This window comes from Salvelinus fontinalis, chromosome 35 (genome assembly GCF_029448725.1).
Source record: "Salvelinus fontinalis isolate EN_2023a chromosome 35, ASM2944872v1, whole genome shotgun sequence".
Lineage (NCBI taxonomy): Eukaryota > Metazoa > Chordata > Actinopteri > Salmoniformes > Salmonidae > Salvelinus > Salvelinus fontinalis.
In genome coordinates this window covers 7071181-7084634 of record NC_074699.1, presented here as the reverse complement: position 1 = coordinate 7084634, position 13454 = coordinate 7071181, and the positions used below count along the sequence as shown (strand labels likewise).

General features: G+C 43.8%; 1 protein-coding gene across 1 annotated transcript in view; it reads right to left on the bottom strand.

Annotated features, from left to right (window-relative positions):
- The window catches only part of LOC129834292 (low-density lipoprotein receptor-related protein 4-like), a 189672-nt gene that overhangs the window by 13729 nt on the left and 162489 nt on the right, over positions 1-13454 (bottom strand). Inside the window, exons 23-32 of the mRNA XM_055899151.1 lie at positions 13020-13160; positions 7030-7116; positions 6507-6678; positions 6041-6203; positions 5305-5530; positions 4533-4836; positions 2770-2988; positions 2494-2628; positions 1445-1553; positions 994-1138 (exon numbers count right to left, since the gene is read on the bottom strand). Coding sequence (XP_055755126.1) covers positions 994-1138; positions 1445-1553; positions 2494-2628; positions 2770-2988; positions 4533-4836; positions 5305-5530; positions 6041-6203; positions 6507-6678; positions 7030-7116; positions 13020-13160 — 1701 coding nt within the window. The remainder of the gene's footprint in view (positions 1-993; positions 1139-1444; positions 1554-2493; positions 2629-2769; positions 2989-4532; positions 4837-5304; positions 5531-6040; positions 6204-6506; positions 6679-7029; positions 7117-13019; positions 13161-13454) is intronic.

Here is a 13454-nt window from a genome sequence, read left to right as displayed (position 1 = left end):
TGCAAAGGGGGGGGAATACATATGCACGCACCACTTTTCCATTTTTTTTGTTTGAAAGTAGTAACTTTAGTAATTTCACTTCACCATTTGACTATTTTGTGTATGTCCATTACATGAAATCCAAATAAAAATCAATTTCAATTACAGGTTGTAATTACAGGAAATTACAGGAAAAACGCCAAGGGGATGAATAATTTTGCAAGGCACTGTATTACATAACATACACTTCCTTGAATGTAACCAACAGTATAAGGTGAAAGCTTAAATACGCTGCTGCTACTCTCTGCTTATCATATATGCATAGTCACAGTAACTATACACTCATGTACATACTACCTCAATTGGGCCGACCAACCACTGACCCCGCACATTGGCTAACCGGGCTATCTGCATTGTGTCCCACCCACCACCCGCCAACCCCTCTTTTACACTACTGCTACTCTCTGTTTACCATATATGCATAGTCACTTTAACCATATCTACATGTACATACTACCTCAATCAGCTTGACTAACCGGTGTCTGTATGTAGCCTCGCAACTTTTATAGCCTCGCTACTGTATATAGCCTGTCTTTTTAACTGTTTGTTTTTATTTCTTTACCTACCTATTGTTCAGCTAATACCTTTTTGCACTATTGTTTAGAGCCTGTAAGTAAGCATTTCACTGTAAGGTCTACCTGTTGTATTAGGCGCATGTGACAAATAAACTTTGATTTGATTTGAGAGGAAAAAAAATGTAACTCCCAGAAATGCCTCAGTCACTGTGGCGACACCACAATGGTGTTTGAATCTAATCGAGGATCAGATTACCCTCAATGCTAATCTTCGCCATAAGAAGATGAACAAATACTTGAACCGGTATCAGTAGTTAGGGGCGACTTACCACTGGCTCAAGGGCAAAGTTTCCCCAAACCTAACCTTAACCATAAGTCGGGAAAATGCTAAAATGACTTAAGATCAGCGTCTAGGGTCAACTTCACCCTGCTCCCTTACCGCTCTGCCTCTGTGGTGAAACTACGATGATGTCCATGAGGCCCTCCACGTTGGCCAGCACGGTCTCCTTGCTGCGGCCAGTGTGTTTGTCCACGCGCTGGATGGACTTAGTCTGCCAGTCCGTCCAGTAGATCCAACGGTCTTGCTGCGAGAGTCGGGAGAAAGGGGTTAGAGGGGAGGACACCGGCTTCAACTGGGGGAACAAGGTAGAGAAAAAGAGAGGAGAAAGAAACACAGACAAGGAGGAAGAGAAGAGAGGGAGGAAGAAAATGAAGGTCAGAGATGAAGGGAAGTAGAATGGCTCAGTGTTATGGTTCAGTATGAGTGGAGGAGGAGGGAGAACAAGTGAGCCAGTGAACAAACGAGTGAGTGGAGGAGGAATGAGAGCAAGTGAGTGGATGTGGTAGCCAGGGGGAGGGGTCAAGTGGTTGATTGACAGCTCGGGGGGTACCTGTGTGAGGGCGAAGGGGTGGGACACAGGGCTGATGAGGATTTGACGGAGCTTTCCGTTTAGGTCGGAACTCTCAATGCGGTCCAAGTGAGCATCCACCCAGAAGATCCTACACACACACACGGAGGAGTCAAACACACACATTCATAGTTCATATACATACTAGGCAAAAATACTTTACAGAGATATTAGACTGAGATGAGAGGGATTTAACAGGAATTGACATCAAAGCTATCCTATCAAGAGGCCAGAAAACTCCTGTACTGTACTTTGATTTACTACACAAAACAGAATGTTCTGCAGAAAATAATTTGATTTTCTCGGCTGAGATCTGCTTTGTATGCTGTTAGGCCCTAATATTTTCAGTCTTTCTCTCCCTCTTTTCATGTCTCTGACTGTCACACTCTCCGTACCGCTCCCTCTGTGGGTTGCAAATTTTTTGGGATGAATCTTTTCCTGGAGGCAGAACTTAGCAATTTTTGCTAGATTGGCCAGCTACAAAGTCAATATTGGCTATATTGTAAAAATTCATGAAAACAAAACTTAGCTTTTTGGTCTTAATTTAGAGTTAAGGGTTAGGCATTAGGGTTAGCAGTGTGGTTAAGGCAGATTATATGACTTTGTGGCTGTGCCAGCTAGTGACCACTCTGGAAGGCTGCCCCCAGAACAAGATTTATTACCAAAAACTATACCTGCGCTGCCTTTCTCCCTATCATTCCCTCTCTCTCTTGTAACTTTGTCTGGCATTACCTTATTCCTTCCCTCTCTCTCTTCCTACCTACCACTCCTTCTCTCTCCTGTATCTCTGTCTCTCATTCCCTCTCTCTCCCTATCTACCACTCCCTCTCATCTCCGTCTGTCATTCCCTTATTCCCTTCTTCTCTCCCTACCAATCCCTCCTGTATATCCGTCTGTCATTCCCTTATTCCCGCCCTCCCTCCCTACCACTGCCGCTCTCTTCTTTATCTCTCTCTCTGTCATTCCCTTATTCCCTCCCTGTCACCATCCCCCTCTATTCCACTCTCTCCCTCCCACTCTCTCTTTCTAACCTGCGTGTGTCGTAATCCAGTGTGAGTCCGTTGGGCCAGCCCAGGTCTGTGTTAATCAGAACTTTACGGTCTGATCCATCTAGGTGTGCCCGCTCAATCTTAGCAATGTGACCCCAGTCTGTCCAGAACAGGTACCTAGAGAGACCAATGAAACAATGACAACACAGTTCCCACCCCCCCACACAAACACTCACAAAACCAATCTCTTCCACTACACCCTTCCACCCTCTTCCCTCAACCTTAACGCTTCCCCCCCTCTATCCCTCCTCCTCTCACCCTTTGCTGGGAAACACAGCGATGGCCCTGGGCTCATCCAGGCTGTTGTTGACTAGTACTTTGCGGCTGGTCCCGTCCAGTCGTGCCACCTCGATGGTGTTGCGACCTGTGTCCGTCCAGTACATATTCCTGGTCACCCAGTCCACAGCTAGACCATCAGTGGTCTTCAGACCCTGGCTTATCACTGTCTCCATCCCTGTACCATCCAAGTTGGCCCGTCTGACCAGCACATGAGAAGTTAAGTCAATCAATGAATCAACGAATCAATCAATTATATCAATTATTACATTACATCTTATTGGTAGAGTGCATAACTATTGCTCGAATACATTAGCAAAGAGTTAAAACCCAAAATAGTAAGAAAAAGTGACACGGAGGAATTCCCTGTGTTGGAATGCATGCATGCGTGTGTGTGAGTAAGAGTGTACTGTACATATTGTGTGTGTGTGTATACACTGAGTGTACAATCATTAGGAACACCTGGTCTTTACATGACATAGACTGACCAGGTGAATCCAATTGAAAGCTATGATCCCTTATTGATGTCACCTTTTAAATCCACTTCAAGACGGGTTAAAGATGGATTTTTAAGCCTTGAGACAATTGAGACATTGATTGTAAGTCGCTCTAGATAAGAGCGTCTGCTAAATGACTTAAATGTAATGTAAATGTGTATGTGTGCCATTCTGACGGTGAATGGGCAAGACAAAAGATTCAAGTGCATTTGAACAGGGTATGGTAGTAGGTGCCAGGCGCACCGGTTTGAGTGTGTCAAGAACTGCAACACTGCTGGGTTTTTCACACTCAACAATTTCCTGTGTGTATCAAGAATAGCCCACCACCCAAAGGAAATCCAGCCAACGGCTGACCAGTGTTTGAAATCAGGTCATTGATAAAAGAGGACAAAGGAGGCAGACACAAATTGTGCAGAGCAACAGACGGACTACAGTTAGTCAACTGACAGTCCAGTACAACATTGGTCCCCAAAGACCCATCAAATGATGCACAACTCGTGGTACCTTGACACGAATGGGGTATGGCAGCTGGTGACCTTAGAGTTCCACTTCGCACTGCAAGAAACTGCAGTTGCAGTGCGCTAAGGAACGAAAACACTGGAAACTGGAGAATTGAAAAAAAACATTGCCCTGGTTAGATGAATCCCGGTTCTTGCTATTTCACACTGATGGGGGGACTAGGATATGAATCAACATTGCAGGCTGATGGTGGTGGTGTGATGGTGTGGGGTGTGTTTTCATGGCACACATTGGGTCCCTTGATAAAAGTGGAGCTACGTTTGAATGCCACAGGATATCTGAACATCATTGCCAAATAGGTGCATCCTTTCATGGCAGCTATGTATCCATCTACAAATATATATATTTTTTCAGCTGGATAATGCCCCCTAGTCACAAGGCTAGGATTGTCCAGGAATGGTTCCACAAACATGACAGTGAATTCCGCTTACTGCAGTGGCCTGCGCAGTCACAAGATCTCAATCCAACTGAGCATCTGTGAGATGAGATGGAACGATCTATTTGGTTTAGAGATCCACTACCAGCCAACTTGACACAACTGTGGGAAGCATTAGAGTTCAACATGGGCCAGCATCCCTGTGGAACATTTTGACACCTTGTAGAGTCCATGCCCCAACAAATTGAGGCTGTTCTGAGGGCAAAAGTAGGTGCAGCTCAATATTAGAAGGGCGTTCCTAATGTTTTGTACACTCAGTGTATATTGTGTGGGCGTGTCTTTTTTTAGCATGCCTGATAACATCAAGGCTGACATCGGTGTAGTACAGCTTCCCGTCCACGCTGTCGTAGTCCAGCGAGATGACGTTGTGCAGCTCGGGCACGGGCACATGCACGTCCGTGTGGTCATTTGTGTCCAGGGAGATGCGTCGCACGCTGACCCGGTTGGAGAAGAGCAGGTAGGTCTCGGGGGAGTCGTCACATGACCTGGCGTCCCCCTTGAGGAGGATGCCGGTGGGACAGGCACAGGAAGTACCGTTGGGGCGGGGCAGACACATGTGGCTACAGCCCCCGTTCCTTCTACCACACTTATTGAAACCTGGAGAGGGGGAGGAAGGAGCAAACCAAGTCAGACTTTTGTTGCAGGTACACAAATAGGGGTAGCAGCAGAATATTTACTGGTTTCAAGACATTCCCAATACATACAGCCAAATGATTCCATTGAAAGTGAAGTGAGAGAGGGAAGACGAACAATAAATAGAGAATACAGGGGACAAATGGAGGACAGCAAATGAGTAAGTGCCACTCAATTCCAAACACACACCAGCCAAACAACCGTACCAGATTTTTTGCAGTCGTGTGATTTTCTAAAATGAAATGATGACAAGTAAGGTCACTCCCATATAGTTCTATGGTCACTCCCACTAAGACCAACTTTGAATGGTTGATGTACAAGGCTTTTATGGGACATGCGCAATAGCCTGGGGACGAGGTTAAACGAAGGCAAACCCCTACCCACACCTTCCTCTTTAATGTTCCGAGGCCAGTGTGCCATTGATACACTCACCCAGTGGCTTCTCTCTATCCACGGCCTGTATATCCATGAGCCCGGGCAGGTTGCTGCATACCGTGATGGTGTTGGCGCCGGTGGATTTGTCAGCCCGCTGGATGCTGCGGCTCTGCCAGTCGGTCCAGTAGATGTGTGGTCCTAGTATGGTCAGACCGTACGGGTGCTGGACTGGGGATACCAGGGTTCGGCGGTTCAGCCCGTTCAGGTCTGCCGCCTCGATGCGCTACGAGAGGGTAAAACTTTGTTAATTCACTGACTCAATAGGCCGGTTTCCCAGACACAGAATAAGCCTAGTCCTGGATTTAAAAAAAAAAAATTCAATGAAGATTCTCCATTCTTCTTCTCCAATAGGAACACATACCTGTCATTTCAGTGGCAAAATGATTTTGCTATGGTGAGTCCTACTTTAAACATGACCCAGCTGTGTTAGAGCTGGGCTGGAACAAAAGCCTGCACACTCTGTAGCTCTCAGGATTGGTTGCATTATTTATTAAAATGTTATTTTACCAGTCAAGTGATGATGCAATGATGATTACAATGATGGCCTACCCCGGCCAAACCCTAACGACGCTGGGCCAATTGTGCGCTGCCCTATGGGACTCCCAATCACTACCAGTTGTGATACAGCCTGGAATCGAGCCAGGGTCTGTAGTGACACCTCTAGCACTGAGATTCAGTGCCTTAGACCACTGCGCCACTCGGGAGCTTTAGATTTTCGGATAGGGCGACTGACCTCTGTGTGAGCGTCGGCCCACAGTAGTTGTGAGCCGGCACTGTCGATGGCCAGTCCGTTAGGCCAGCCTAGGTTGTTACTGATCAGAACCAAACGGTCCAAGCCATCCATCGCTGACCGCTCCAACTTAGCATGTTCGCCCCAGTCTGTCCAGTACATATACCTGGAGGAGAGAGAGAGAAATGAATGTCACACAGGAAGTCGTTAGAAGACCGACAAAGGAGGGCTAACTATTGCCCAATCTAAATATTCATGACGGGTAAACTTTTATTGCCCTGCAATAAGACACACAGGAACTAACTCTCTCACAGCAACTAACTAACAGTCTGCATATGATTATGCAGTAAATTGATAGTAAAAATGCAATTTTAATTGAAAAACAAGTGCAAAATCAGCACCTGGAGCTAAACACACTGCTGTGCACAGTGAACCTTAATTGACTGACAGCCAAACTCTAATTCCTTACCCCATCTCGTGGTAGAGGGCGATGGCTCGTGGGCTGTCAAGGTTCTGCCAGATCAGAACCTTCCTCATGGAGCCGTCCAGGTTGGCCACCTCGATCCGGTTCGTTCCGGTGTCAGTCCAGTAGATCTTTCGACCCACCGCATCCACCGCCAGACCATCAGTGGTTATCAGACCTGGAGAACGAGAGAAAGAGAGAGGAAAACGAAAGGAAAGGAAGTAAGGAAGGAAGGAAAACAAAGAAAGAAAAAGAAAGAGGAAGTGTGGAGGAAAGGAGCGAAGGAGATAAAGTTAGGGAGAAGAGAAAGGATGAGAGGAAGTGAGAGAGAAAGGTGAGAAACGAAGGGTATGCAGAAGTGTAGAAGTTGAAATATGTCAGTGCAACAGATCATTTATTTTACAATATAGATGAATATTCCTCTGTAATACAGCAGAAAGACAAAAAAGACACTAGCCTAGTACTATCTGTAATGTGATTCAGATATGTTTTGCTTTATGAAATACATTTGATTGATTATTGCCCTCACCTGTAGCGATGATATCCTCCTGAGCCGTCCCATTGATGTTAGCTCTACTCACCTTCTTTAGTGTGCTGTCTGACCAGTACACTTTACCTGCAGGGGGCAGTAGACACACACAGCAAGGTTTCAAAGACATCCTGTTAGTCACTGTTTAGTGTTAGTGCGTGCAAATGGAACAGCGTGTGCACATCAGTGAAACATTAAAAAGGTATCCTTTATAGATACAACTATACTAACTATATTCACGTCACCAAATAACTAATTAAAACACACAGTTCTGTAATGAAGGTCTACAGTAGCCTCAACAGCACTCTCTGGGGTAGTACCATGGTGTAGCCGGAGGCCAGCTAGATTCCGTCCTTCTCTGGGTACCTTGACTTCAATACAAAATCTAGGAGGCTCATGGTTCTCACCCTCTTCCACAGACTTACACAGTAATTATGACAACTTTCGGAGAATGCCCACTGACCTATCAGAGCTCTTGCAGCACGAACTGACATGTTGTGATGTCATGGCTTTAGAAGCTTCTGATAGGCTAATTGACATGATTTGAGTCAATTGGAGATGTACCTGTGGAGGTGTACTTGTGGATGTATTTCAAGGCCTACCGTCAAACTCAGTACCTCTCTGCTTGAAATCATGGGAAAATCAAAAACAATCAGCCAAGACCTCAGAAAAAAAATTGTAGACCTCCACAAGTCTGGTTCATCCTTGGGAGCAATTTCCAAACGCCTGAAGGTACCACGTTCATCTGTACAAATAATAGTACGCAAGTATAAACACCATGGGACCACGCAGCCGTCATACCACTCAGGAAGGAGACATGTTCTGTCTCCTAGAGATGAACGTACTTTGGTGCGAAAAGTGTAAATCAATCCCAGAACAACAGCAAAGGACCTTGTGAGATGCTGGAGGAAACAGGTACAAAAGCATCTATATCCACAGCAAAACGAGTCCTATATCGACATAACCTGAAAGGCTGCTCAGCAAGGAAGAAGCCACTGCTCCAAAACCGCCATACAAAAAGCCAGACTACGGTTTGCAACTGCACATGGGGACAAAGATAGTACTTTTTGGAGAAATGTCCTCTGATATGATGAAACAAAAATAGAACTGTTTGGCCATAATGACCATCGTTATGTTTGAAGCAAAAAGGGGAAGGCTTGCAAGCCGAAGAACACCATCCCAACGGTGAAGCAAGGGGGTGGCAGCATCATGTGCTTTGCTGCATTAGGGGCTGGTGCACTTCACAACATAGATGGCATCATGAGGGAGGAAAATTACGTGGATGTATTGAAGCAACATCTCAAGACATCAGTCAGGAAGTTAAAGCTTGGTCGCAAATGGGTCTTCCAAATGGACAATGACCCCAAGCAAACTTCCAAAGTTGTGGCAAAATGGCTTAAGGACAACAATGTCAAGGTATTGGAGTGGCCATCACAAAGCCCTGACCTCAATCCTATAGAAACTTTGAAGGCAGAACTGAAAAAGCGTGTACAAGCAAAGAGGTGTACAAACCTGACTCAGTTAGAGTCAGGTTTACATTACATGTTACATTACATGGGCCAAAATTCACCCAACTTTTTGTGGTAAGCTTGTGGAAGGCTACCCGACACATTTGACCCAAGTTAAACAATTATAGGCAATGCTGCCAAATACTAATTGAGTGTATGTAAACGTCTGACCCACTGGTAATGTGATTAAAGAAATGAAAGCTGAAATAAATCATTCTCTCTACTATTATTCTGACATTTCACATTCTTAAAATAAAGTGGTGATCCTGACTAACCAAAGACAGGGAATTTTTACTAGGATAAAATGTATTAAATGTATTTGGCTAAGGTGTATGTAAACTGCCAACTTCAACTGTATATATATTTTTAAAAAAATATTCACTTTCTTAACTAATGAATGCAGCTAGCTACTCAAACACTCGGCTCAAACAGAAAGGGATGCTATGTTAACTTGCTGGCTATGGCTATCCAACACAGGATCTATTCCAAGTCAAGATACGCTTTTGGTTTTATAAATGAAACTCTCGTTTGCAACTGCTGGACTAATGATTACACCCTAGATCAGCTAAATGTAGGGAAAAGTGTGCAAGGCTGCATTGAATGCGTCATTCACTGTCTGTCACCTTGATTACTAAAACATTTCTCTCGACCTGTGCACGTACGTGGTAAACTTTAATTCGTAGGATAGGATGTAGCAATTTCATGATGGTTTTTTGGAAAATGTAGGCATCACGTAGTAGCCTTAATAACATATTGATGTTACATTGAGCTGGGTGAATGAAATATGAAAGACAGTCATCCAATATGCTGTAATAGAAATAAGGCTATGCTTAAAATTGTGCTTCCTCATCCTAAATGGCACTGACCACCACTGGTGCACATTCAGATCACAATGAAAAATAAAAAATGTTTTTCTCAAAGGACACGTCTGGTCTGAAAGATGGAACACATTACTTTTATTTTTACTGTAAAACCTACACTACCGTTCAAAAGTTTGGGTCAGAAATGTCCTTCTTTTTGAGAGAAAAGCCAATTTTTTTGTCCATTCAAATAACATCCAGGTGACACTACTACGTCATCAGAGCGCGCCGTATGTTTGTTGTTGTTGAACGCTGTCGAACGCCGAAACCTGAACTAAAGACCTCGGTTTAAAAGCTGACAGTGTTTTTATATACTTTTATTTTATTTTGAATCCTGTTGGGCTAAATTGCTGTGAGTGCTGCTATCTGTCCAGGGATTCTGCCTAGCTCGGTGGTCTCAAATGGAGGCCGCTATTGTTTCCAGCGTTGCAGGAGCTGTGTTTACTTTGCTTTGTTCCGGGACAATGTGGACCGCACTGAATTTCAATGTAGCAACTGCTTGCTCGTGGAGGACTACAGGAGCGAAGTAGCTACTCTTAGTAAGCAAGTAACAAACCTACATAAGTTACTGGGGAACCCACGCCCACCTACTTTTTATTTTTCTTCCACCCCAGTAGCTGGATGCCGCTCTGGTCTGGTGGAAGTTTCTTTGCCATGTCGGCTCTCCACAACCGACTGGCCGGTGCTAGGCAGGATTCCATCCCCAAAGGAGTCTTCCCCTTCCCTGGAGAACGGAGCTGTTCTCGGCCCAACCAACCAGCCATGGAGGTACGTCACTCGCCATGGAGGTACGTCACTGGCCGTGGAAGTCGAAGAAGGCATCCTCTGGCAACGGGGGTCTCCATGGAGATGTTGAGCAAGGAACTGACACAGACCAGAAACAGCTTTGCCTCCCTGGATCTGGAGGCACCTGCGTCTTCATCCTCGGTTCGATCTCCCTCTTCGGTAGCTTCTACCTCGGGTTCAGATCCTCGGAGCTCACCAGACCGTGAGGCTGCCTGAGAGACCGGCCCATTCAACATCACCAGCTGTCATCATAGGCAGCTCTATGGTGAGAAACATCTCGGTCCCCATGGCAAAAACCCTGTGCTACCCAGGAGCACGAGCACAGGACATAAGGACAAGGCTGCTTCCGTCTGTTCTACCACAGATGCCGGGAGCTGACACTGTCATAGTCCATGTGAGGTCAAACGACATCAGGAGGGCTAGCTCGGAACATTTGAAAATTGTTTTGAAAGAACTGATTTTAGCATTAAAAGACTCTAAAAAACGGCCAATAATTTCATGTCCAGTACCATCGTTGGAGGTGAAAGATTCAGCAGACGCTGGCATTACACATCTGGCTAGCTAAAGTGACATTTATTGATATCTCTGGTAACAGAAGATACTCGACAGGAATGATCCAAGACCATCTCAGTTAATCACTAGCATTGTGACAATGAGTTGTCATAATGCTGCATCAAATGTACATGATCTTAGGGGCATTGGCAAACACAATGTAAGTCATTTAATTTATGTACCCCTAATTGCACCGAATACATCTGTTTATCCTTCAGCTATTGTAAGCAGTAATCATGAGCCTATAAACCAGAGTTACACTGTTAGCACTGAGGCAGTGTTCAATAGCATGGAAGACCACTTTATGCAGCTCACCCTGCACTATCAGCTCCAATGTAAATAACATGAGAAAGTCTACCTCTGTTAAGCTTCTCAGTAAAGCATTTAAAAAAAATCTAAATAGCCCATATTAACATAAGAATTTAAGAAACAAGGTCAATGAATTCAATAACTTGCTTGTAACAGATAGCATTCATATTCTGTCAATCTCTGAAACTCACTTAGATAATACCTTTGATGATACAGTGGTAGCAATTCATGGTTAATACATCTACCGAAAAGACAGAAATGCCATCGGAGGCAGTGTTGCGGTCTATATTCAGAACCACATTCCTGTAAAGCTTGGAGAGGATCTGATGTTAAATACTGTTGAAGTAATATGGCTCCAGGTTAATCTGCCTCACATAAAGCCCATTATTGTGGGAAGCTGCTATAGACCACCAAGTGCTAACAGTCAGAATCTGGATACTATGTGTGAAATGCTTGATAATGTATGTGATATCAACAGAGAAAAGTATATTTTCTGGGTGATTTAAATATTGACTGGCTATCATCAAGCTACCCACTCAGGTAAAAACTTCAAACTGTAACCTGGATCAGGTTGTCAGTTAACCTACCAGGGTAGTTAAAAACAGCACAGGAATTGCACTTCACGCATTTATGAAAATACTTTTTCCAGTTACTAATAAGCACACACCTATTTAGAAAATGACTGTAAAAACTGTTAAATCCCCTTGGATTGATGAGGAATTGAAAAATTGTATGGTTGAGAGGGATGAGGCAAAAGGTATGGCAATTAAGTCTGGCAGCCCAACTGACTGGCAAACGTACAAATTAAGAAATCATGTGACTAAACTAAATAAAAATAAACTACACTATGAAACAAAGATAAATTATATAAAGAATGATAGTAAAAATCTTTGGGGCACCTTAAATTACATTTTGGGAAAAAAGCCAACTTGGCTACTTCATTCATTGAATCAAATGGCTCATTCAACACAAAGCCAACTGATATTGCCAACTACTTTCATGAATTTTTCATTGGCAAGATAAGCAAACTTAAGGTGACATGTCATCAAAAAACGCTGACATTACACATCCAAATATATCAGACCAAATTATGAAAGACACAAATTGTACTTCTGAATTCAGTAAAGTCAGTGTGGAAGAGGTGAAAAATGTATTGTTGTCTATCAACAATGACAAGCCACCGGGGTCGGACAATCTGGATCGAAAATTACTGAGGATAATAGCAGACAATACTGCCACTCCTATTTGCCACATCTTCAATTTAAGCCAACTAGAAAGTGTGTGCCCTCAGGCCGGGAGGGAAGCTAAAGTCATTCCACTACCCAAGAATAGTAAAGCCCCTTTTACTGGCTCAAATAGCCGACCAATCAACCTGTTACCAACCCTTAGTAAAAATTTACAGTAAACAAATTGACAACAGAATTTCGGCATGCTTATAGGGAAGGACACTCAAAAAGCACTTACACAAATTACTGATGATTGGCTGAGAGAAATGAATTATAAAATGATTGTGGGGGCAGTCTTGTTAGACTTCAGTAGAGCTTCTGACATTATTGATCATAGTCTGCTGCTGGAAAAACTGTGCTAACGTAATTGCAAAAGGGTTTTCTAATGATCAATTAGCCTTTTACAATGATGAACTTGGATTAGCTATCACAAAGTGCCGTTTGAACACAGGAGTGATGGTTGCTGATAGTGGGCCTCTGTACACCTATGTAGATATTCCATAAAAAAATCTGCCGTTTCCAGCTACAATAGTCCTTTACAACATTAACAATGTCTACACTGTATTTCTGATCAATTTGATGTTGATTTAAATGGACAAAAAATGTGCTTTTCCTTCAAAAACAAGGACATTTCTAAGTGACCCCAACTTTTGATCAGTAGTGTAAGTGCAGACCTTCCTCATGTTCCTGTTCATACCACACTGAGATCACAGAAAAGCTGAAACACACGCACAGATGCACACACATACCCTCTTTGGGGTCCACCCCGATGGCGATGGTGTTTTTCATGGATCCGTTGACAGCCAGCACCACGTCAGAAAAGTAGGGGATGTCCAGAGAGACCATCCTGATATCGGTACGCCGTGCAAAGATCAGGAAACTACTCATCCCTACAACCAAGAGACACAACTCTATCAGTATGGAGAGTACAGGACATGGCTTAAAACCACCTTATATTTAGGAATATGATGAGGTTATACAGTTGAACTAAGTTTATGAGGCATTGGTAAGTGATATTCTTTAAGAATCAATGGGCTGCAACTACTGTATCACAGCTTGGGCCTTGACGGTGAAGGTAGTAAATGAATAGATGTCAGCAGTAACGTTTTCAAGATCGAGCACATATAGTACAAAGCAAAGAGTGCGATGATAATGCAAAAACACATTATCATCCCACTTTTAGA